The sequence below is a fragment of the Ostrinia furnacalis genome, unplaced genomic scaffold, assembly GCF_004193835.3.
Source record: "Ostrinia furnacalis isolate ACB-3 unplaced genomic scaffold, ASM419383v2 OfSCF7365, whole genome shotgun sequence".
Classification (NCBI taxonomy): Eukaryota; Metazoa; Arthropoda; class Insecta; order Lepidoptera; family Crambidae; genus Ostrinia; species Ostrinia furnacalis.
In genome coordinates this window covers 433,073-458,703 of record NW_021137604.1, presented here as the reverse complement: position 1 = coordinate 458,703, position 25,631 = coordinate 433,073, and the positions used below count along the sequence as shown (strand labels likewise).

General features: G+C 45.5%; 1 protein-coding gene across 1 annotated transcript in view; it reads right to left on the bottom strand.

Annotated features, from left to right (window-relative positions):
- Nucleotides 1–24,233, bottom strand: part of LOC114364218 (citron Rho-interacting kinase) — a 38,760-nt gene extending 14,527 nt beyond the window's left edge. Inside the window, exons 1-20 of the mRNA XM_028320241.1 lie at nucleotides 23,885–24,233; nucleotides 23,693–23,790; nucleotides 23,224–23,373; nucleotides 22,375–22,571; nucleotides 20,075–20,249; nucleotides 18,916–19,031; nucleotides 15,736–15,916; nucleotides 14,708–14,843; nucleotides 14,042–14,138; nucleotides 7,973–8,155; nucleotides 6,481–6,745; nucleotides 5,276–5,518; nucleotides 5,025–5,198; nucleotides 4,776–4,949; nucleotides 4,305–4,421; nucleotides 3,706–3,858; nucleotides 1,298–1,423; nucleotides 1,070–1,171; nucleotides 431–499; nucleotides 99–346 (exon numbers count right to left, since the gene is read on the bottom strand). Of these exons, the coding sequence (XP_028176042.1) occupies nucleotides 99–346; nucleotides 431–499; nucleotides 1,070–1,171; nucleotides 1,298–1,423; nucleotides 3,706–3,858; nucleotides 4,305–4,421; nucleotides 4,776–4,949; nucleotides 5,025–5,198; nucleotides 5,276–5,518; nucleotides 6,481–6,745; nucleotides 7,973–8,155; nucleotides 14,042–14,138; nucleotides 14,708–14,843; nucleotides 15,736–15,916; nucleotides 18,916–19,031; nucleotides 20,075–20,249; nucleotides 22,375–22,571; nucleotides 23,224–23,373; nucleotides 23,693–23,790; nucleotides 23,885–24,092 (3,212 nt within the window). The 5' untranslated portion in view covers nucleotides 24,093–24,233. The remainder of the gene's footprint in view (nucleotides 1–98; nucleotides 347–430; nucleotides 500–1,069; nucleotides 1,172–1,297; nucleotides 1,424–3,705; nucleotides 3,859–4,304; nucleotides 4,422–4,775; nucleotides 4,950–5,024; nucleotides 5,199–5,275; nucleotides 5,519–6,480; nucleotides 6,746–7,972; nucleotides 8,156–14,041; nucleotides 14,139–14,707; nucleotides 14,844–15,735; nucleotides 15,917–18,915; nucleotides 19,032–20,074; nucleotides 20,250–22,374; nucleotides 22,572–23,223; nucleotides 23,374–23,692; nucleotides 23,791–23,884) is intronic.
- Between the last annotated feature and the right edge of the window lie 1,398 nt (nucleotides 24,234–25,631).

Below are 25,631 nucleotides of genomic sequence, written 5' to 3'. Positions count from 1 at the left end.
GTCAAGCTAAACACCGAGGCATCTAATGTAACTGTAATAAAGGCGACTTTACAACAAAAATGTAAGTCTGAAGTACTATCTTCTGTACACAAACTTACCTGTCGACTTCAGCCACCGCAGTTTCATGTGCCTTCCTCAGTTTCTCCAGCTGTTCCTTGGCCCTCTCAGCCTCCTTGCTAGCCTGTTCGTATTGCGGCTTCAGAGTCGCCAGTTCGTTCTGTAAACTGCTGGCTTTCTGCTCAGCCGTCCTGCGCGCTTCCGTAGCATGGGACAATCGTTCTTCAAGGCGTTTGAGATCGCGCGCGGCGGACTTCGCTTCTACTGACAGGTCGTTGTATTCTCGTTCCTAGGACAAAATGAAAATAGTATGTTCATAACTGTTGGAAGGATTGATAGATATAATTAGTAAGGGATTGTAGTGTTGACATACCTTTCGCCACCTTGCAAGATTCGCAGTTCTGGCTTCTTGACGTAGATTGGCCATTTCTTCGGCGCGAGCCTGTAGATAACAAATTACATTAAATTAAAATGAATTACATTAAAGTAGGTTTCTGCTGTCCGTTTTAGGGAATTAACCCTTGGACAAATTTAATTGAATGAAAGCAGCTTGACTCCTTGCAACTGGTTCTCCGCCCGCTCCAGCTGCTCCTTGAGGAGCGCCAGCTGAGCATGGGCAGCGTCGGTGACGCTCTCAGTGTCGCTGGCGGCCTCCTCGTGCTTGTATGACCCGCTAATTAATGAAAGCAGCTTGACTCACTTGCAACTGGTTCTCAGCCCGCTCCAGCTGCTCCTTGAGGAGCGCCAGCTGTGCATGGGCAGCGTCGGTGACGCTCTCGGTGTCGCTGGCGGCTTCCTCGTGCTTGTAGTTGCGCACTGAGTGACTTACTGGTTATATAGAAGCAGCTTGACTCACCTGCAACTGGTTCTCAGCCCGCTCCAGCTGCTCCTTGAGGAGCGCCAGCTGTGCATGGGCAGCGTCGGTGACGCTCTCGGTGTCGCTGGCGGCTTCCTCGTGCTTGTAGTTGCGCACTGAGTGACTTACTGGTTATATAGAAGCAGCTTGACTCACCTGCAACTGGTTCTCAGCCCGCTCCAGCTGCTCCTTGAGGAGCGCCAGCTGTGCATGGGCAGCGTCGGTGACGCTCTCGGTGTCGCTGGCGGCTTCCTCGTGCTTGTAGTTGCGCACTGAGTGACTTACTGGTTATATAGAAGCAGCTTGACTCACCTGCAACTGGTTCTCAGCCCGCTCCAGCTGCTCCTTGAGGAGCGCCAGCTGAGCATGGGCAGCGTCGGTGACACTCTCGGTGTCGCTGGCGGCCTCCTCGTGCTTGTCGGCGCGCGCCGCGCACTGCGCGCAGCCGCGTGATTCTAATGCGCTGACTTCGCGCTCGAGCTGACGGACTAGCTGCTCTAGGGTGTTCACCTGGAAAATTGACAGCTTAAATGGTAGAAACTTAGATAGAGATAAATATTTCTTTCTTTCAATATTGTTATTAGGTATACAATTTTGTTCCTGAAATCTCTTGGGAATGTTTGAAAACAATACAAAGAAAGCGTTGATAGCGCGCATCGAAAAGCTATAACGCTGCAGCGCTGGTTGCGTCTTCTATGGCACAATATATTAGGTTTTAGTATAGGGGACCGATCACTATTCACAAATAGTAGGTAGATGATTAATAAATAAATAAATAAATAAATCTTTGGACAATTTCACACAACGCCAGCTAGCCCCAAAGTAAGCAACTTAATGCTTGTGTTATGGGTGCTAGCTTAACGGATATATTACTTATATATATACTTTTTTTTTTAATACATACATATTATACATAGTAACACCCAGACCCGTCACAGAAATTAAAATTCATCACTTCAATTTCTGCCCGGCCGGGAATCGAACCCGGGACCTCTCGGCATAGTAATCCGTTTTGAACCACTACACCAAACGGCCGAGTTGACAGACACCAATAAAAATTACTCCAAGACAGCTTAAAAACTTCTTTAAAAACACTTCATTCTAGCTTTCAGATCTAAGCTAGTTCTGGTGACTTTGAATGACATCAAACACCAGTATTTTCATAAAAAATCGTGGGGAGACAACTTTGACTGCAGAAAATTGACTGATAGTGTCCTTTCTTTCTCCGAGTCACACGGTCGCATCATACCTTCTCCCGGTGACGGGCCTCGTCGCCAACGGCGGCGGCCACGCGTGTCTCGGCCGCGTCCAATCGCTCGTTGAGACGCGCTTCGGTGCGCGAGCACTGCTCTTCTAAAGATGCCTCCCGGCGTGCTGCTTCTTGTAGCCCTCGCTCTAACTCCTGTACAGAAAAGTAGATTGATTGACTTTATACGGGAACTAGAAAGTGTAGACCCTTGCCTATACTTTTTAGGGACTGCACTGCACAAAACCAAAGAGTTCTTTTTCAGATGCAGAGCCTACCATAATGATATTAATTAATTTGTCATGTTTTGTTTACGGTATTCTTGTAAAAAATATTTTGTAAAAAAACAAACTAATAATTATGTAGGTTTCAGATATTATTTATATGACAAACTGTCGGACTTTTGGACGTTCATGGTCATAGTGAATAGTGTAAAAAAAACAATGTAACATTTGATTGGAGAACAATAGGCACTATGTAAAAAAACTTTTTGTTATTAGAAATTCCTACTTTTCCTGAACCATTACTTGCCGATTTTTTTTTTGTTGTTATTGTTTTGTTCGGACTTTTTGTCATGAATCAAAGAAATCGTTGTTTTTGTCATGATCAACTACGTCATCGTTTTTTAGTGAATTACCTTGACTTGCGCCTGCAGAGACGAGCTGCGCACGCGTTCCTGCGCCAACTGTTGCTGAGCTTCCTTCAGGTAGTTTGCAGACGAGTCCACCGAGTGTTGTTTGTCTTTCATTGATTCCTGGACAAATATAATACTGTCTGCTAAAAATCTTAAATGGTACAAAACAATCGACGAACTTGACCTAGAATTACTTTAGGCCAAGTTCAGTTTTAGTGTCCAGTTTTGATAGCTCTCACTATCTTATCGCAGTGTACTGAAAATTTACTTTTTTTACGCGCAATTTCCAGTTGTTTCGTGGGTCGGGTCAAAAGTGTAACAGTTAATTCTAGCCAAGGGGTTGTCCTGTTTATATCACAGTTCCAGTACGGACACTTATTAAGTACCTTAACAGCAGCGAGTTCCGTCCTCGCGTCGTCCAAATCGGCCTGCAGCGCGCATTGCTCAGCTTGTAGTGTTCCGTATTCATCTTCCAAGCCTGCAAGGCGGTTCGCGGCTTGTTCACGGGCGCGCACTCCGCGTGCCGGCTCGGCCGCTGCCAAGCAAGCCGCCATCTCAAGACCACAATAGGGCCGGGGCTTGTCTGTGATGGTATAATTAATTCCTATATGAACTCTAGAACTAACATTAACAGCAGCAAGCTCAGTCCTCGCGTCGTCCAACTCGGCCTGCAGTGCACACTGCTCGGCCTGTAGCGTTCCGTATTCATCTTCTAAGTCGGCTAAGCGGTTCGCGGCTTGTTCGCGCGCTCTCACTTCTCGGGCCGTAGCCGCCTCAGCCGCTGGTAAGCGAGCCANTGAATGACGTCAAACACTAGTATTTTCAATAAAATTTTGTTGTGAGACAACTTTGACTGCAGAACATTGACTGATAGTGTCGTTTATTTCTCCGAGTCCCACGGTCGCGTCATACCTTCTCCCGGTGACGGGCCTCGTCGCCAACGGCGGCGGCCACGCGTGTCTCGGCCGCGTCCAATCGCTCGTTGAGACGCGCTTCGGTGCGCGAGCACTGCTCTTCTAAAGATGCCTCCCGGCGTGCTGCTTCTTGCAGCCCTCGCTCTAATTCCTGCATAAAAGGAGTTTTCTTATCCTCACAGGAATCCCAAAAAGTGTAGGTTTTCAGATGCAGAGCATAAATTATTTAATGGGAACTTATTTTTTTTGTAATATAATTATAATTGATTCGTCATCTTTTGGTATCATTGTAAAAAGAAATTAAATTAGTTTTCAAGTATTGTTTATTTCTGACAAAACTGTCTGACTTTTGGACATTCATGGTCATAGTGAATAGTGTAAAAAAAAACCAATGTAACATTTGATTGGAGAACAATAGGCACCATGTGAAAAATTTTTTGTTATTAGAAATTCCTACATTTCCTGAACCATTACTTGCCTATTTTTTTAGTTGTTATTGTTCTGTTCTGATTTTTTGTCATGAATCAAAGAAATCGTTAATATTAAGATACAATACACATTCATGATCAACTACGTCATCGTTTTTTAGTGAATTACCTTGACTTGCGCCTGCAGAGACGAGCTGCGCACGCGTTCCTGCGCCAACTGTTGCTGGGCTTCCTTCAGGTAGTTTGCAGACGAGTCCACTGAGTGTTGTTTGTCTTTCATAGATTCCTGGACAAATACAGTATGCATTGACGTTAGTTATTTACGTTAGTCATGCTTGATTTTCAATTGCTTGCAAGAGGCGTCAAAAATCATAGCGGATCATATCCAGGCCGGGGATTTTCCTGTTTGCAAACAGGAATAAACAGGAAATGATATTCATAGTTCCTAAGTCAACTCTTCTTATTGATCACTCGCATCATCCAATACAGCTTGCAGCACTGCTAGGCCTGTAGTGTTCCGAACTCGTCCTCTAGGTTGGCTAGGCGGGTGGTGGGTGGCGATCTCGCCGCCATATTCAAACCGGGGTTGTCTATAAAGTGATATAAACAGTTCCTGTATAAACTCTAGTCTAAAACTAACCTTAACAGCAGCAAGTTCCGTCCTCGCGTCGTCCAACTCGGCCTGCAGCGCGCATTGCTCAGCTTGTAGTGTTCCGTATTCATCCTCTAGATCGGCTAAGCGGTTCGCGGCTTGTTCGCGCGCTCTCACTTCTCGGGCCGTAGCCGCCTCGGCCGCTGCCAAGCGAGCCGCCATCTCACGGCAATGGTAACGTTGGTGTTGTCCATGTGATATGAACAGTTCCTGTATAAACTCTAGTCTAAAACTAACCTTAACAGCAGCAAGCTCAGTCCTCGCGTCGTCCAACTCGGCTTGCAACGCGCACTGCTCGGCCTGTAGCGTTCCGTATTCATCTTCTAAGTCGGCTAAGCGGTTCGCGGCTTGTTCGCGCGCTCTCACTTCTCGGGCCGTAGCCGCCTCAGCCGCTGGTAAGCGAGCCGCCATCTCAAGACCACAATAGGGCCGGGGCTTGTCTGTGATGGTATAATTAATTCCTATATGAACTCTAGTCTAGAACTAACCTTAACAGCAGCAAGCTCAGTCCTCGCGTCGTCTAATTCAGCTTGCAACGCGCACTGCTCGGCCTGTAGCGTTCCGTATTCATCCTCTAAGTCTGCAAGACGAGTGGCGGCTTGTTCGCGCGCTCTCACTTCTCGGGCCGTAGCCGCCTCGGCCGCTGCCAAGCGAGCCGCCATCTCACGGCTTTCAACTTCTCCTCCGGTGAGGGTTTGACGACGTAACGCGCGTTCTTTAGCTACCGAGTCCTGGCGAAGGGAAATATAATTGAAATATAAATGTAAAAGATACATAAGTAGCTAAAGTACAATAATGACTACGAAAACATTATTCCAATAATTAACTATCTAAATCAAACTGAGTTTGTACTACATAATGGATTAACTAAAACTAAATACAAGTATACATACATAAATATCCTTATCTAGCTACTATAAACATATTTTCCAGATGTTTTTCTTAAGTTCGGTCGCCGAGCACATAGAATTTCGTCCAATGACCCCAAGTTACCCATCCTTATCGCTCGCGCGTAATTATATTGCATTCTATTCTACGTGCTCGGCGACCGGACTTTATACCTATAACTTAGAGGCTCTAACTAACATAAGACTTCTACAAGATACTACTTAAACTCGTGGTAAACTCACAATCGCCCGAACATTGATTTCTGTGAGTCTTCGGTGTCGCAACTCGTGCACGTGTTCTAATATTTCCTACATATCAAAAATCGATATAATAGTTATAGGCGTCCATTAAACGGTAGATTTTGCTGTCAGTTTTTCATAATCAAGGTTGTAACTGACGCATGTAATAAATGTAAAAAAATATTAAGAATCTCGTTAGTCATCATGACTGAAGGAATAGCGTGTCACGTGAATGAGTTAGTACTGGATGCCATAGAAGACTTGATTAATACTAACTCAATAAGTATTTATCTAATATGAAAGTCAACTCAATTTGATCAACATTACAGTCAACTTCAGCCATTCATTAGGTTTTTAATACAAATCAAATCAATCCCAAAGAACATCAATGGCATCTCTGTAAACAAAACACAAACTCACATCTAAATGCAATGCTAAACTCTAGATTCATCAGCCGTGGTAACTGCGCAGGCGCACTTGCCTGCAATACCTTTAAGAGCAGTCCCGAGGGATATCACGCTCAGGTTGTATTCCTTATTAATATGCAAACTAACATAATATCTCACCTTATAATGCATATGCTGGACCCTAGCTTCATCAGCCGCCGAAGCGGCGCGGGCGCACTCTGCCTGTAATTCCGCTACCCGTGCCTCCAGCCTCCGCGTGCAGTCCCTCAGGCTGTCCCGCTCGGCCTGCAGCAAGGCCGCGTTGGCCCGCGCCGCCGCTAATTCGGCCGCCGAGCGCTCGGCTAAACCAGAGGAAAGTTCCTGGTTGGTTCGCTGGAGAGCCATCCGCTCTTCCTTTTCGACTTCGATTTGGCGTTCGAGGCGGCTGTTAAAAAATTGGTTGAGGATATGTTAATAGACATTTCTATTGTGCCATATCGATATCGCTGTCGCGTGATACTGTAAACTACAATTTGGAGATGAAATGTTGAAAGGTTATTTGAGCTCGTCATCATCTCACGAAGAATTTGTGGGCTATAAAGCATCCTAGTGGTCACATTGAAAAAAAAAAATGTTTGTATTGATGTATTGAATTTAAGAAAAGTATTCTCTTTAGCACATAATCATCTATAGTCCGATATACGCCCGCCGCCGCCAGTTTGTTTTAAAGTGATGCTATCTCTCTCCCACGCATCGCTTACTTTGAAGCGCATGTATCTCCCTCGCATGCATCGCCACTGATACATACGTGTTCTGCAAGCTGAGCGCCGCCATCTCGGCCTGTAAACGGGCGCGCATCCCCTCGGCCTCGGCGTCGGCGTCGCCGCGCGTCTTCTTGGCCGCTGCGCCCGCTGCCGCCTGCGCTAGTTTACTTTGAAGCGCCGCTATCTCCCACCAAAACATCGCCGCTAGTAATACATACGTGTTCTGCAAGCTGAGCGCCGCCATCTCGGCCTGTAAACGGGCGCGCATCCCCTCGGCCTCGGCGTCGGCGTCGCCGCGCGTCTTCTTGGCCGCTGCGCCCGCTGCCGCCTGCGCTAGTTTACTTTGAAGCGCCGCTATCTCCCACCAAAACATCGCCGCTAGTAATACATACGTGTTCTGCAAGCTGAGCGCCGCCATCTCGGCCTGTAAACGGGCGCGCATCCCCTCGGCCTCGGCGTCGGCGTCGCCGCGCGTCTTCTTGGCCGCTGCGCCCGCTGCCGCCTGCGCTAGTTTACTTTGAAGCGCCGCTATCTCCCACCAAAACATCGCCGCTAGTAATACATACGTGTTCTGCAAGCTGAGCGCCGTGATCTCGGCCTGTAGCCGGGCGCGCGTCCGCTCGGCCTCGGCGTCGGCGTCGCGGCGCGTCTTCTCGGCCGCCGCGCCCGCCGCCGCTAGTTTACTTTGCAAAGCAGCTATCCTACCACGCATCGCCTCCAGTTGTAATAATACATACGTGTTCTGCAAGCTGAGCGCCGTGATCTCGGCCTGTAGCCGGGCGCGCGTCCGCTCGGCCTCGGCGTCGGCGTCGCGGCGCGTCTTCTCGGCCGCCGCGCCCGCCGCCGCTAGTTTACTTTGCAAAGCAGCTATCCTACCACGCATCGCCTCCAGTTGTAATAATACATACGTGTTCTGCAAGCTGAGCGCCGTGATCTCGGCCTGTAGCCGGGCGCGCGTCCGCTCGGCCTCGGCGTCGGCGTCGCGACGAGTCTTCTCGGCCGCCGCGCCCGCCGCCGCCTCTGCCGCAGCCAGTTTGTTTTGAAGTGATGCTATTTCTCGTCCACGCATCGCTGCTAGTTTTTCTGCTGATCTAAAATGGTTTTATAAGAAATATGTTAGGGTTGCAAGCTGTTTAATAGCAGAATCCTTTGTTATTACAGTTATAGCGCATAACTTGAGTTGCTTCTTGGTGTAGCGATAGCAGAGGCCTGGCATGTGATTACGTCACATGCCAGGCCTCTGCTAAAAGGCCAAAGCTATCACGGTATACATGTCTGAAGCACAAGACTAAGTATCGCTGACATTATGATGAAATTAAAACACCCTATCGCATCGCCCCTTTGCACTGGAATCGATTTAGTTTTGAGCTATGTCTGTAATCTTTAAAGAACATAAACTTACTTGAACGTAGCCAAATCTATAGCAGTACAGTCGTGAGAAGCGTTGAAGCCTCCACTGTGACTATCTTCATTTTCTTCTGGTGCTACATACGAGTATCCTGCGAAAAAAAATGACAAGTAAATAAGTCAATTGAAATGCCAAAATGCGGTAAATGAAGCGAAAGAATGCGCGCAGATCATTTAGCATGACATTTGAACCATTGTGTGACAATCACACATACCTACTCCAATCTGACACTAGTTGGGAATGTAAGCAATATGGTTTACATCATCATCATCATTTCAGCTACAGGACATCTACTGCTGAACAAGGCCTCCTCCAATGACCTGCTATCTTTATCAGGTCGTCGGTCCACCTTGTGGATTATGGTACGTGGCCTTTACTCCCAGAACCTTGCTGCCCCATCGGCCATCAGTTCTGCGTACTATGTGCACTTCCCATTGCCACTTCAGCTTGCCAATCCGTCGGGCTATGTCAGCGAATTTAGTTCGTTTACGTATCTCCTTATTTCTGATTCAATCTCGTAAAGAAACACCGACCTTTCCAAGTTTACACAAATATAAAAGTATTGTTTGGTAACTGAAACTAGACATTGTGAGGGGACAAGCTATAAATTTTCGACAGCGTTATCTATAGGTTGTAATATTTACCAATGAACGGCAGCTGTCCGGCGAAGGGCGGGCGCGAACGGAAGGGCGCGGCGGAGGGCGGGCGCGCGTCCCGCGGCTCCGCGCGGAAGTACGCCGCGTCCTCCGCGCCGCGCAACGTAGGCACCCACGGCGGCGCCTGCGCACATACATACACGTAAATATCTGTGTGTAAAGGAACATGCTTTGTCTACGAGTCACGCAGTGCAGTGGTTGTGACTTGTGCTATACAGGGTGGAATTTTTAACAGATTTTAGTTGGTTCGATTCCCGGGTGTGGCAAGCAAATTTTTGGAAATCTTTGAATGTAGTTCTATTTCTTTTCAAAAAGAACTATTTCTATTTCTTTTCTTTGCGAAAAATGTTCTATCTACAATATTAAGAATACTTTCCCTCCAGGTGGCATTACAAAATTCTACCCTGTATATAGCACGAAAGCTTCGAGCCACGTTAGTTAAATGATAGAGGTCATATTAGTAACGTAAGCACGCTTGTATAGCGGGGTGGGCATTGGGCACGGCCCATGTTAGTAATTGACAAATTACCCTAGATACGCCAATGAACGTAAACTTAAGCACTTCATATAGTCCGTGTACAGTTGGACGTGCAGTTTTGTGTAGTTTTTCTGCTATCAGTCTTCGGGTTGCGAATAAAGGAATGCCCCTTATTCATAGGGGTATCGATTTATTGGTGCGGACAGAAACTTAAGCGCGCCAGGTCTCGTCAACTCGCCGGGCCTGTCGGACAACCACAATGGACAACACGCATAAGTTGTAATATTAAGTTAAATTATGACTTAATTTAAAGTTTAGATCACACACATTACACTAGTTTTTATTTCACCTCAATCCATCCAGTATTACCGAAGATATAGCCTCGAGAAGTTTACGGACATTTTAAAATTTTCAAAAATTTCCAATATTCGCGCGTGACGTCACAACATGATTTTGCAGCCCCTTCACGTTAACCCATTTACCACTTTTTGTCTTTTTCCAACTAAAATAAAATTTTACCTAACTGACAACTGTTGTTAGTTGTCATCGTTCAATCACATTTCAAACTACGCGCTAAAAAAGTAACCATTATTATGCCACCTATTGCCAATTTTGTGCACTATGAAGCCATTTTTACATTTATGCACATAAATATAAATTTTCTGGAAAAATAACCAAGTTTGTGTCTCTGTGCTCAATAACGAGTAAATAGTCCAGTTATTTGTTAATTTTGCTTGGAAAGTTTTCCGGAATTTTTGAAAATTGGTGAATAAATAGATTTCGCTATGTTCTTTTCGAATTTTGTGACCTCGTTTAATGTACCTGCTAAATTGCGAGTTCTTTTTTCTTTGATCATGGTAGGACACGCTGCCGGGTGTCCTAAATATGCTGAAGTATAAAAAAATTCGCGTTGCTGAAGTATACATTTTTTTTTGTCTTGTTTGTTTCTACATTACATAATTGAGTATCCTACTAATATTATAAATGCGAAAGTTTGGATGTCTGGAAGTTTATAATAAAGTAAAGTAATTATTTCTCACCAACATAACAGATAATATTATGATAACAAACAATCAGGAAAAACAAAAAGTAAGAATGTTGGTGGTTGATACCTGAACTAGGAAGATTCCTGTGTCTCAGGTTTGTTACTCTTTCACGCAAAAAGTACTCAACGGATTTTGTTGAAACTGTACAATATTATTGTTTGTTGTAACCCAGATTAACATATAGGCTATAATAAATTATTTATGCCGATCTGTGACACTAAATTTCACGCGGGTGAAGCCAAGAACAAAAGCTAGTCGTGAAATAAATAGGAAAGTTTAAGGATCTGAAACGTGGTCGCTTACTATGGGCCTTATAAGAAGGCTCAAGGTCANGCGAGCCGCCATCTCAAGACCACAATAGGGCCGGGGCTTGTCTGTGATGGTATAATTAATTCCTATATGAACTCTAGTCTAGAACTAACCTTAACAGCAGCAAGCTCAGTCCTCGCGTCGTCTAATTCAGCTTGCAACGCGCACTGCTCGGCCTGTAGCGTTCCGTATTCATCCTCTAAGTCTGCAAGACGAGTGGCGGCTTGTTCGCGCGCTCTCACTTCTCGGGCCGTAGCCGCCTCGGCCGCTGCCAAGCGAGCCGCCATCTCACGGCTTTCAACTTCTCCTCCGGTGAGGGTTTGACGACGTAACGCGCGTTCTTTAGCTACCGAGTCCTGGCGAAGGGAAATATAATTGAAATATAAATGTAAAAGATACATAAGTAGCTAAAGTACAATAATGACTACGAAAACATTATTCCAATAATTAACTATCTAAATCAAACTGAGTTTGTACTACATAATGGATTAACTAAAACTAAATACAAGTATACATACATAAATATCCTTATCTAGCTACTATAAACATATTTTCCAGATGTTTTTCTTAAGTTCGGTCGCCGAGCACATAGAATTTCGTCCAATGACCCCAAGTTACCCATCCTTATCGCTCGCGCGTAATTATATTGCATTCTATTCTACGTGCTCGGCGACCGGACTTTATACCTATAACTTAGAGGCTCTAACTAACATAAGACTTCTACAAGATACTACTTAAACTCGTGGTAAACTCACAATCGCCCGAACATTGATTTCTGTGAGTCTTCGGTGTCGCAACTCGTGCACGTGTTCTAATATTTCCTACATATCAAAAATCGATATAATAGTTATAGGCGTCCATTAAACGGTAGATTTTGCTGTCAGTTTTTCATAATCAAGGTTGTAACTGACGCATGTAATAAATGTAAAAAAATATTAAGAATCTCGTTAGTCATCATGACTGAAGGAATAGCGTGTCACGTGAATGAGTTAGTACTGGATGCCATAGAAGACTTGATTAATACTAACTCAATAAGTATTTATCTAATATGAAAGTCAACTCAATTTGATCAACATTACAGTCAACTTCAGCCATTCATTAGGTTTTTAATACAAATCAAATCAATCCCAAAGAACATCAATGGCATCTCTGTAAACAAAACACAAACTCACATCTAAATGCAATGCTAAACTCTAGATTCATCAGCCGTGGTAACTGCGCAGGCGCACTTGCCTGCAATACCTTTAAGAGCAGTCCCGAGGGATATCACGCTCAGGTTGTATTCCTTATTAATATGCAAACTAACATAATATCTCACCTTATAATGCATATGCTGGACCCTAGCTTCATCAGCCGCCGAAGCGGCGCGGGCGCACTCTGCCTGTAATTCCGCTACCCGTGCCTCCAGCCTCCGCGTGCAGTCCCTCAGGCTGTCCCGCTCGGCCTGCAGCAAGGCCGCGTTGGCCCGCGCCGCCGCTAATTCGGCCGCCGAGCGCTCGGCTAAACCAGAGGAAAGTTCCTGGTTGGTTCGCTGGAGAGCCATCCGCTCTTCCTTTTCGACTTCGATTTGGCGTTCGAGGCGGCTGTTAAAAAATTGGTTGAGGATATGTTAATAGACATTTCTATTGTGCCATATCGATATCGCTGTCGCGTGATACTGTAAACTACAATTTGGAGATGAAATGTTGAAAGGTTATTTGAGCTCGTCATCATCTCACGAAGAATTTGTGGGCTATAAAGCATCCTAGTGGTCACATTGAAAAAAAAAAATGTTTGTATTGATGTATTGAATTTAAGAAAAGTATTCTCTTTAGCACATAATCATCTATAGTCCGATATACGCCCGCCGCCGCCAGTTTGTTTTAAAGTGATGCTATCTCTCTCCCACGCATCGCTTACTTTGAAGCGCATGTATCTCCCTCGCATGCATCGCCACTGATACATACGTGTTCTGCAAGCTGAGCGCCGCCATCTCGGCCTGTAAACGGGCGCGCATCCCCTCGGCCTCGGCGTCGGCGTCGCCGCGCGTCTTCTTGGCCGCTGCGCCCGCTGCCGCCTGCGCTAGTTTACTTTGAAGCGCCGCTATCTCCCACCAAAACATCGCCGCTAGTAATACATACGTGTTCTGCAAGCTGAGCGCCGCCATCTCGGCCTGTAAACGGGCGCGCATCCCCTCGGCCTCGGCGTCGGCGTCGCCGCGCGTCTTCTTGGCCGCTGCGCCCGCTGCCGCCTGCGCTAGTTTACTTTGAAGCGCCGCTATCTCCCACCAAAACATCGCCGCTAGTAATACATACGTGTTCTGCAAGCTGAGCGCCGTGATCTCGGCCTGTAGCCGGGCGCGCATCCCCTCGGCCTCGGCGTCGGCGTCGCCGCGCGTCTTCTCGGCCGCTGCGCCCGCTGCCGCCTGCGCTAGTTTACTTTGAAGCGCCGCTATCTCCCACCAAAACATCGCCACTAGTAATACATACGTGTTCTGCAAGCTGAGCGCCGTGATATCTGCCTGTAGCCGGGCGCGCGTCCGCTCGGCCTCGGCGTCGGCGTCGCCGCGCGTCTTCTCGGCCGCTGCGCCCGCTGCCGCCTGCGCTAGTTTACTTTGAAGCGCCGCTATCTCCCACCAAAACATCGCCACTAGTAATACATACGTGTTCTGCAAGCTGAGCGCCGTGATATCTGCCTGTAGCCGGGCGCGCGTCCGCTCGGCCTCGGCGTCGGCGTCGCGACGAGTCTTCTCCGCCGCCGCACCCGCCGCCGCCTCCGCCGCCGCCAGTTTATTTTGAAGTGATGCTATTTCTCGTCCACGCATCGCTGCTAGTTTTTCTGCTGATCTAAAATGGTTTTATAAGAAATATGTTAGGGTTGCAAGCTGTTTAATAGCAGAATTATTTGTTATTACAGGTATAGCGTTTATTAGGCGAGGCCGGGCATGTGACGTACAAGACTTGTCATGGTATACAAATGTCTGAAGCACAAGTATCGCTGGCATTATGATGAAATTAAAACACCCTTTCGCATCGCCTCTTTACACTGGAATTGATTCAGTTTTGAGCTTTGTCTGTAATCATTCAAAGTCATGAACTTACTTGAACGTAGCCAAATCTATAGCAGTACAGTCGTGTGAAGCGTTGAAACCTCCACTGTGACTATCTTCATTTTCTTCTGGTGCTACATACGAGTATCCTGCGAAAAAAAATGACAAGTAAATAAGTCAATTGAAATGCCAAAATGCGGTAAATGAAGCGAAAGAATGCGCGCAGATCATTTAGCATGACATTTGAACCATTGTGTGACAATCACACATACTCCAATCTGACACTAGTTGGGAATGTAAGCAATATGGTTTACATCATCATCATCATTTCAGCTACAGGACATCTACTGCTGAACAAGGCCTCCTCCAATGACCTGCTATCTTTATCAGGTCGTCGGTCCACCTTGTGGACGAACGTTTCACGCTGCGTTTTTCGGTACGTGGCCTTTACTCCCAGAACCTTGCTGCCCCATCGGCCATCAGTTCTGCGTACTATGTGCACTTCCCATTGCCACTTCAGCTTGCTAATCCGTCGGGCTATGTCAGCGAATTTAGTTCGTTTACGTATCTCCTTATTTCTGATTCAATCTCGTAAAGTAACACCGACCTTTCCAAGTTTACACAAATATAAAAGTATTGTTTGGTAACTGAAACTAGACATTGTGAGGGGACAAGCTATAACTTTTCGACAGCGTTATCTATAGGTTGTAATATTTACCAATGAACGGCAGCTGTCCGGCGAAGGGCGGGCGGGAACGGAAGGGCGCGGCGGAGGGCGGGCGCGCGTCCCGCGGCTCCGCGCGGAAGTACGCCGCGTCTTCCGCACCCCGCAGCGTCGGCACCCACGGCGGCGCCTGCGCACGACGTAAACGCGTTACACATGCACGCTATGACTTGTACTGTGGCAACGTAAGTCAATATGCCTCGTCTACAAGTTATATCGTAAATTGCAGGGTATAAACAAAGCGAAGCGAGCTTGCAAAAGGCTCATGCCAACGTAACACTTACATAATTTAAGGTCCCATTATTTGTATTGTATTGCTGTTGGTTTTCCGAATAAAATAAAACAAATAAAAAAAAAATAAATAAACACTTACATAAATTATGTGCCAAGCTCTGAGTGAGTTATGGTCAATAATAGACGCTATAAAAATGTGACAGAAACGTGTTCTTGATGGCATATTTAGGCCCTGTTTGCATCTTAAGCAGAGAGGAGACGAGACAATAGAAGAGGTACGTAGCTGTTAGAAGTCTGTCTATTGCTGATAACAAATCGTAGGACGCTTTCAGGTGTGCGAGATGCGGGGAAAAGACGACGTGGAACTAGGGCTTAGCCTGCATTTGCGGCGTTCATTAATGTGCATCGAGGTAGTTGTAGCGCCAGGCGGCGGACGACCCGCTCGGGCGAGCATAGACAAGGACGCACCTGGTCGCGGATGGAGTGCAGGTGCGCGTGCGCGAGCGCGGCGTGCTGCAGCGTGTCGAGGTAGTTGTAGCGGCGCGCCGGCGCCACGCGCAGCAGCCCCGCCACTAGCGAGCGCCAGGCGGCGGACGACCCGCTCGGGCGAGCATAGACAAGGACGCACCTGGTCGCGGATGGAGTGCAGGTGCGCGTGCGCGAGCGCGGCGTGCTGCAGCGTGTCGAGGTAGTTGTAGCGGCGCGCCGGCGCCACGCGCAGCAGCCCCGCCACTAGCGAGCGCCAGGCGGCGGACGACCCGCTCGGGCGAGCATAGACAAGGACGCACCTGGTCGCGGATGGAGTGCAGGTGCGCGTGCGCGAGCGCGGCGTGCTGCAGCGTGTCGAGGTAGTTGTAGCGGCGCGCCGGCGCCACGCGCAGCAGCCCCGCCACTAGCGAGCGCCAGGCGGCGGACGGCCCATTCGGGGCCGGCTCGAACGGCGGCTCTGCGTCTGGTTCGCGCTCGTATCTAAAAGAAAATAAAGTATTTGTGACAGAAAGGACTATGGGACTTCTTGGCGGGAATCTGAAGCGTCATGTTAGCGGTTTTGTTTTATTTCCTCAAATTCGTGTTTGGGCGACTATTGATGTGTAATAATGGTGGATTATTAACCATTGAGTGTTCGTGAACGTGCATGAGTGTGGGCAAGTGAAGCAGAGCAGTGCATCGTGATTCTTCTGGTTCTCTCAAGTTGTCCATAGGAGGTCTCAGTAAAGCACCACAACTTTTCTGAGACTCAAAGGGTGGGAAGGGGTATCATCTATCATCCTTCATTATATCATTACTTGATCTCATTTTGTAACTCGTATCACATAAATACTTGAAAATGGCACAAATCAAGTCGACCTCGACGTGTATTGCCAACATCATCAAAAAAGAAGAAGAAAGGACTATGGGAAGGATCGTCATCCCTAACAACTGACAGATTTTTAACCTATCTACAGGCCTACGCTAAAAAAACTTGCGCAAATGAACGGAACTTTGCGGCGAACACTCGCCGCGTGCGCTCGTATATTGCCCCCCGCGGCGCGTGTGGATACCCAGCGCACGCGACCGCCCCACACTGCGCTGCTCCATACTATTTTTGAATACAGACGCCTGCGCGAGTTTTAGCGTAAGCCCTAAAACTAAAAAGACCATGCAAAGTATCGTCACAATACGCTATCTTAACTGACGAGTACTAATAAATACATCTTGGCAGCATGATAATTTTTCAGTATGACGACGTCAGCAGTAATGGAGGTTTCATTCAATTCACATTTATTATATCGACGAGGTGTTCAGTAACATCGACTTTGCCATCGGTATTTTGCAACAAAATTTCGATGGTTGGATAATGTTGGTATGTAAGTTTATAACTATCACTTACTTTTGTATATTGGCAAGAATTTCAGCAATGGAGTCTTCCTCCCCGGTGGAGAACGGCCGCTTCAGTGTGACCAGTTCGAACGCCACCACGCCCAGCGACCAGTAGTCGCACGCCGACTGTAAAGTAACAAAGTTATAACAAATTTATGTAGCAAACTTCATTACTAAAAAATAACTGGGAGAAGTAAGAAGTTATAAGTCTAAAGTATCTAAATATTTTACCATAATTGTATCAATTTTAAAAAGTAAACAAAGGGAAAAATATTTTACACACACAACATACATGCTTTTCGAAAGCCTTAGAATTTACTACTTTTTAAATAATCTCATATATTATAGCAAATTATTATAAAAGAGACTTCATTTTCATATCACAACAAGCACGACTATCAAAAACATAAGAATAAATAAATAATACCTAGAACTACATCATCCTCATGACTCATCACACACATGTCATGTTAACTACCAAATGGCCAAAACCATGCGAGTATTAGTTGCTAACTACTTCATGAACGCGAAGCAGATTTGAGTTTTTAATTTATTAATATGTTTCCACACACACCACTACACTCAAACCTTTATAAGTACAGTAATACCCTAATAAATATTTTTTTTAGATTATGGGCAAATTCGATGAATGAATGATAGAAAATGTATTGAGTTGCTACTAGAAATAAAAAACATTTGTTATAGGTATTAGGAATTCATAAAGATTATTTTTTTATTTATTACATTTTCGCATAGATGAGCTTTATTATATTTATAGTGCCAGATTAGGCAGTACAGTAGGCTTTATGTGTTGTTATGGTACTTTATGTAAATCAATTCTCTATTTCGACTCATGTTCTTGACATGTCAATAATAATTATATTTGTTTTGTTAATCAATACTCAATCACCATTGCTTCCAGTTCGTACTTATAAACTACAGAACATAATGTGCCTTGTTAATGCGCCCTGTAGGAATATTTGAGGGCTATAAAAGTGGCCTGTCATTTTTTATGTGTGCCATTTAACAACTATCCATTTTTTTGCTCATGTGCCTATCGGCCGGGTATTACTGTACTCCAGCGGACCCACAATGGCGTTGGCGGCGATGCCGCGGCAGAGCGCGAGACAGACTGAGTGGCGGCGCGCGCAGTCCGCCGCCGCGAGCAGCTCGGGCGCCGCGTAGTCCGCCGTGCCCGCGCCCAGCGCGCCGCCCTCGGCCAGCCGCGCGCACGACCCGAAGTCGCCCAGCTTCACGTGCCCGCATCTGTTAATAAAAGTACGTTGTTTTGGGCTTAGGAGTCGAAGTCGTCCAGCTTCACGTGACCATTTATTTGCTTGCAACCAATGTTTCGTATGAGAATTGAAGATTCCAGTTGCAGAAGATGATGAGCAGAAAAAAGCCAGTTACAGGTTCAAAGGTTGTATGGCGTATACTCTCTCTATTGTATCAGTTAAACCCTATTGTTGCTTTAGGATAATGTAGGCCAGTGCAGTGAAAATTACAATTTGGCGCATTGCCGGTGTCCAGGTACTTGTAAGATTTGCGTGCCCACATTTGAGCTATACTTTGCTGATTATGAAATTGAATTAACNCACTAGCGAGCGCCAGGCGTCCGACGGCCCGTTCGGGGCCGGCTCGAACGGCGGCTCTGCGTCTGGTTCGCGCTCGTATCTAAAAGGAAATAAAGTATTTGTGACTGAAAGGACCATGCGAAGAGTCGCTGACAGATTTTTAACGTGTAGATATAACGCCTATGCTAAAACTTGCGCGGATGCACGGAGCGGTTGCTACGCAACTTTGCGGCGAACACACGCCGCGTGCGCTCGCCTATCAGCCCCCAGCGGCGAGTGTGAAAACCCGTCGCTCGATTCTGCGCCACACTGCGCTGCTAATACTTAATTTCAATACAGACGCCTGCGCGAGTTTTAGCGTAAGTCATAGAACTAAAGGACCATGCAAAGTATTGTCACCACCCACCAACACATCTATTTTATTAGATCTCGGCTTTTACTATGACGAAGTCAGCCGTATTTTATGCTACAATTTTGGTGTTTAGACGAGTGTTGTAATTTAATATAGCTACGAGTATGTACTACTATACTTACTTTTGTATATTGGCAAGAATTTCAGCAATAGAGTCTTCCTCCCCGGTGGAAAACGGCCGCTTTAGCGTGACCAGTTCGAACGCCACCACACCCAAGGACCAGTAGTCGCACGCCGACTGTAAAGTAACAAATTTATAACAAACTTATGTAGCAAACTTAATTACTAAAAATAACTGGGAGAAGTAAGAAGTTTCAAATTTTAACTGATCATAGCGATGTAGACGCCACAGTCTAAAGATTGAATTAATATTTTACCATAATTGTATCAATTTGAAAAGTAAACAAAGGGAAAAATATTTTAGACACACAACATACATGCCTTTTGAAAACTTTAGAATTTACTACTTTTTAAATAATCTCATAAATTATAGCAAATTATTGTAAAAGAGACTTCATCTTCATATCATAACAACAAGCATGACTTTCAAAAACATAAGAATAAATAAATAATACCTAGTTCTACATCATCCTCATGACTCATCACACACATGTCATGTTAACTACCAAATGGCCAAAACCATGCGAGTATTAGTTGCTAACTACTTCATGAACGCGAAGCAGATTTGAGTTTTTAATTTATTAATATGTTTCCACACACACCACTACACTCAAACCTTTATAAGTACAGTAATACCCTAATAAATATTTTTTTTTGATTATGGGCAAATTCGATGAATGAATGATAGAAAATGTTTTTTTATGAGTTGCTACTAGAAATAAAAAACATTTGTTATAGGTATTAGGAATTCATAAAGATTAATCTTTTATTTATTACATTTTCGCATAGATGAGCTTTATTATATTTATAGTGCCAGATTAGGCAGTACAGTAGCTTATGTGCTTAGCTTTTTTTTTATGTGACAGGAGGCAAACGAGCAGACGGATCACCTGATGTTAAGTTATTACCGTCGCCCATAGCAGACCCAGGGGCGTTACAGGTGCGTTGCCGGCCTTTAAGGTCTTCAACTTCAATCAATTCTCTATTTCGACTCATGTTCAAAATAAAAGAACCATATTGTTTGTTCTGTTGATCAATACTCAATCATCATTGCTTCCAGTTCCTGGCCTGACATTTTTTATATGTGTGCCATTTAACAACTATCCATTTTTTTGCTCATGTGCCTATCGGCCGGGTATTACTGTACTCCAGCGGACCCACAATGGCGTTGGCGGCGATGCCGCGGCAGAGCGCGAGACAGACTGAGTGGCGGCGCGCGCAGTCCGCCGCCGCCAGCAGCTCGGGCGCCGCGTAGTCCGCCGTGCCCGCGCCCAGCGCGCCGCCCTCGGCCAGCCGCGCGCACGACCCGAAGTCGCCCAGCTTCACGTGCCCGCATCTAAGTTAATAAAACTAAGTTATTTTGGGCTTTAGCTATAGCTATTGGAACGCTGCCACGAAATTCCAATCGACTAGCAAATCAGGCGCTTGATCTGCTGGTCGATCTAAGCAGGCTCTGGATTGGAACCCCCAAGGAAAACGCAAACGTGGTCGCCCCAAGCAAACTTGGCGGCGCACTGTAGTATTGTGGACGCCCTCTGCCCCATCTAGGGGACTTAGGACCTTAAGTCAAGTAAGTCAAGTATTTTGTGCTTAGGACTTAGGAGTCGAAGTCGCCCATCTTAACGTGCCCGCATCTGAGTTAGTAAAAGTATGTTATTTTGGGCTTTAGCTTTAGCTATTGGAACGCTGCCACGAAATTCCGATCGACCAGCAGATCAAGCGTCGCAAGTGGAACTGGATTGGCCACACTCTCCGAAGGGACCCCGATCACATTCCTAAGCAGGCTCTGGATTGGAACCCCCAAGGAAAACGCAAACGTGGTCGCCCACAGCAAACTTTGCGGCGCACTGTAGCAGAGGCATAGAAAATCGGCAAGACCTGGAGCGAGATCAAGCGCGAAGCTCAAGACCGAACGCGATGGAGGACTGTTGTGGACGCCCTCTGCCCCATCTACGGGACATAGGACCTAAAGTCAAGTATTTTGGGCTTAGGAGTCGAAGTCGCCCAGCTTCACGTGGCCGCATCTGAGTTAGAAAAAGTAACTTATTTATTTTGGGCTTAGAAGTCGAAGTCGCCCAGATTCACGTGACCGCATCTAAGTCAGGACAACAGTCATTTATTTTGGGCTTTTGAAAAGGCTACGCAAGGAACTCTAGACACTCTGTTCATTGCTAATGGGAGCTACTGAAGAACCCTTAGCCTAGGCGCAGACCACCGACTTTTAGTTGGCCGATAGTTGGGCCTGTTTTTAATTTGTATGAAGAATCAGACGATAGCAAATCGGTGTAATGTACGCACTTTCAAACATCTCCATACTGATTAACAGCCCGACCCAACTATCAGCCAACTAGTCAATGGTCTGCGCCTAGGCTTACGTTCACCTTTTAACTGTCGGCTTGTGACCCGTGCCTCTTAAGCTTCGTATGACCCCTGGACCATACACAAATTCGATAACCAGAAGCTTCGCGCTATTCCGATGCGTGTAGCCAAGTATTCACGTATACTTTGGTGCTTTTTTAGTCGCAAACCTTCGTTCCAATATCAAATCAATGGCGCCCGGAATTGCGATGTGTGTGGCCCAGGGGTGAGGAAGGCACATTGCTGAATGTGAAATACTATACCTTACGCGCTAACCATGCTTTGGAGTTTGGATTGGGAATTTTACCAAACTACTAATTCTGCATCCTTAGGGCGCGGTCTCAGCTTTGTACATGGCGGTCACGCTCCACCAGCGACAAATGCGTCTAAAGCCCGTTCTCCGAGCACGTATAATTTTGTCCAATGACCCCAAGCTAGCCACCCTTATCGCTCGCGCGTAATTATGTTGCTGTTGCGCTCGCACACTCACTGCGGGCGCCCGTCGCATAGTCGCGACAGCATAAGGAGCGATAAGGATGGCTAGCTTGGGGTCATCGGACAAAATTCTACGTGTTCAGTGATCAGACTATAGTGTCAAGCACGCACCTGTCCAGCAAGATGTTGTGCGGCTTGATGTCCCGGTGCACGTAGCCCAAGCCGTGCAGCGCCTTGAGCGCGTGCGCGGTCTCGGCCACGTAGAAGGCGGCGTCGCGCTCGGCCAGCGGCTGGCTGACGACCACCAGCAATAAGTCTGTCTAGCGTCAAGCACGCACCTGTCCAGCAAGATGTTGTGCGGCTTGATGTCCCGGTGCACGTAGCCCAAGCCGTGCAGCGCCTTGAGCGCGTGCGCGGTCTCGGCCACGTAGAAGGCGGCGTCGCGCTCGGCCAGCGGCTGGCTGACGACCACCAGCAATAAGTCTGTCTAGCGTCAAGCACGCACCTGTCCAGCAAGATGTTGTGCGGCTTGATGTCCCGGTGCACGTAGCCCAAGCCGTGCAGCGCTTTGAGCGCGTGCGCGGTCTCGGCCACGTAGAAGGCGGCGTCGCGCTCGGCCAGCGGCTGGCTAACAACCACCAGCGACAAGTCTAGCGTCAAGCACGCACCTGTCCAGCAAGATGTTGTGCGGCTTGATGTCCCGGTGCACGTAGCCCAAGCCGTGCAGCGCCTTGAGCGCGTGCGCGGTCTCGGCCACGTAGAAGGCGGCGTCGCGCTCGGCCAGCGGCTGGCTGCGGCGCGCCAGCAGCCCGGCCAGGTCGCCGCCAGAGCATAACTCCATTACTAGGTACAGGTTGCTGTTGTCCTGGATCGGGATATGATTTGAGTGTTATTATCTACATAAACCCTAATACGAAAAAGGTGAGGTGACCTGAACAATTAGGCTACATTTAAAAGAACATGTTTGTTGTGTGATTTGAATTTGGTTTTTGATAATATTATTTTACAAAAATAAATATCAGTTGCCAAACATCTCAACTGTGGCTGATTTTTTCTGTAGTTTTTCCCAGTTTGATCCTGGAGCTGGTATTAGCCACAGTTGAGAGGTCAATCATCAGGGTGGGGTACAGAAAAGACCTAGCTGACTTAAGACAAGGGTTTATAGAAACTTGTACTGGGTGCATACTGGCTATCTTACTAACAGAGTAAATACAAATGAGTAGGGCATCTTCATAGAAACGCACCAAGCGCGGTTTGTATGTGAGCGTGCCACTATACGTATGCGGCGCGCACGCACACACTGACAAAATTCGGCGCAACCACGACTGTATTACCGCTAATCACCGCTAAATTTTGTCGCCGCATACGTGTTGGCGCGCTCACATACAAACCGCGCCCGTGCGTTTCTAAGAAGATGACCTACTCATTTGTATTTACTCTGTTACTAAGCTAATGTATGGACGACAGCAGATCAAGGTAAACACTATTGAACTGTACAATATTATTTACTATAGTACCTGAAAAGCATACTGCAGGCGTGGCATCCAGGGCCCGTTGGCGTTCGCCAGCACATCTCGCTCGTCCTCAGTGGTGGCTCTCTTGCGAGCCTCCTCCTTGCGCATGGTCTTCATTGCATACACATCGCTTGTCTCTTTCTCTCGGACCATCTAAAGATACAGTTGTACTCAAAATAATTATAATTAATAAATAATAATAATAAATAAATCTTTGGACAATTTCACACAGCGCCAGCTAGCCCCAAAGTAAGCAACTTAATGCTTGTGTTATGGGTGCTAAGCTTAACGGATATACTACTTATTAGATATTATTTTGTTAAATTAAAAATATTTGCAAACTTTAACACCTTTCTCAACAGTTTCAATTAAAATTGGTCAATTAACTACATCATCAGTGCTTCGATTTTTAACTGTATTCTCAATATTTGTTTATCATGAATAAGTAAACAAAGTATGTTGATATACTCACATGGACTTCACCAAAGTGGCCTCTGCCAATAGTTTGTAAAATCTCAAAATCTGAGAGACATACTCTAGTTCTGCGTAATTCGGCAAGTGTACTGCGATCTAGAATAATAGTAAGCAACAGTTAAATTACTGTTGACAAATCAAATCAAAACAAAAGCAATGTGGGCGTAGGGGCAGGTGCAACTATACTCACATCTGTCCACAAAGGTTTTAACAAGGTCGTCGCTTTTCTTAACTGGATCATCATTGCACTCATCATAAAGAACTGTAAGGGCATCCAACAGAGCTTCACGATCTATTGTCTTTTTGTTCAGTTTGCTAGAACCACTGGTCACTTTGCCCAAGATTTGGCGATTGAGGCGGGTGATCCGCACTGCAATAGCCTCCTTCGAAGGTTCCATGGTAACTAAGACAGTTTTAATTTATATTTATAATAATATCCATGCTTATTCCACAAAAATACACATTCATGAAAATCGTTTTCAAGTTGCCAAAATCAACCCAATCAAGTGTTTTCCGTTGAAATTCGAAAATCGAACATCGTAGAAGTTAGACGTTTGACAAATGTCAGTTTTACTTTTATTTCAGCAAATAGAGCAATGGGCGTCGCTATTTAGTACACGTGATTGGCTAAAAAGAGTTAGTCCAAGCTGTAAATACAGTCTGCTTTAAAAATCTTTTTCTACTGTACACTAGATGGCGCTGCTAGAGATATTTTTACACTTTAGTAGTTTCACTATTAGACAGCAGATGACGCTGTTTTCACTGGTAATATAATTGGCGCGAAATTAAAAGTTTAAAAGTTAACAGGATCAAATACATTTGCGTCAAAAAAGGTAATTTTTAATTGTTGAGAATATTAGGTATTTACTTTCCTACAAAAAATTAAGAATTTTTACATTGATGGTAAAGAATAATGAATAGTCATATTTTATAACCCAACGTAAATTTTTTACTTAACTTTGGCTTTTTGCTCTACTACTACTAGACTACCTAGGTAGGTAGGTTAGTGAAACTATTTAAATCAGAAGAGATAATGAATAATAGCTCATGTGTTAATGTTGTAACATCTTATTTACTTCAAAAAGTCTCACTCTTGTTAGTTTTAAGTAGGGTGAAAAATTAGACATAAGGTAAAAATAACTACTTACACAAGTAACAAATAAATAACTGGTTAAGTAGGTACATTGTGAACATTGTGGATCTTGTAACTTAAGAAACTTACCACGTATTTTTGATAAAATCATAATGATCCACACAAAAATTTAAAACCAGTTTTGAAAAAATCAAGATTTCAAGATTGCTATAAAATTATGGGCAGACTTGTAGTCTATGAAGGTGACTGGCCTTTTTGAAAAATGATATTGTAGGTAATTAACATTTTGGAACCTCCCAATTTTGTGGTAGGACCACCGCATTAATTTAATATGTGTAAAGTACCATAAAAGTCATAAAACTTAATTGCAAGATTATCGATCAAATTTATACAAGTAAATAAAAAATAGGGTTCGTAGGAGATATTATACGCTTCTCCAAGCTTTTGCTGGCTGTTAGTTTAATTTAATTTAAGTTTAAGCTTTTACAGTTAGGAGGACTGTAGAGTTTTTATCGGCCGATTAACTAGTTAGAATTGGCTTCTAATTTGTGTGAGGAATAGGCCCATACCAAATCGGTGTAATGTGCGCACTTTTATACTCATTAACTGCCCGACTCTACCTCTATAGAACCATATTATTATGGCCGACTTATTAGTTTAGAGTGCATGGTGCAGTCTACGAGATGTCATAAATATTATACCTCGTCATTGCAGCATTGTAGGTAACTAGTAAAGCAAAAGTAAACTTTAACTAGTAGAAAATAACAGACAGGTAGAAGAAACTCTATCATGTGCTAGGGGCATATGGGATGGACGAAGTTACCAAGGCATTGCTTTTATAAAC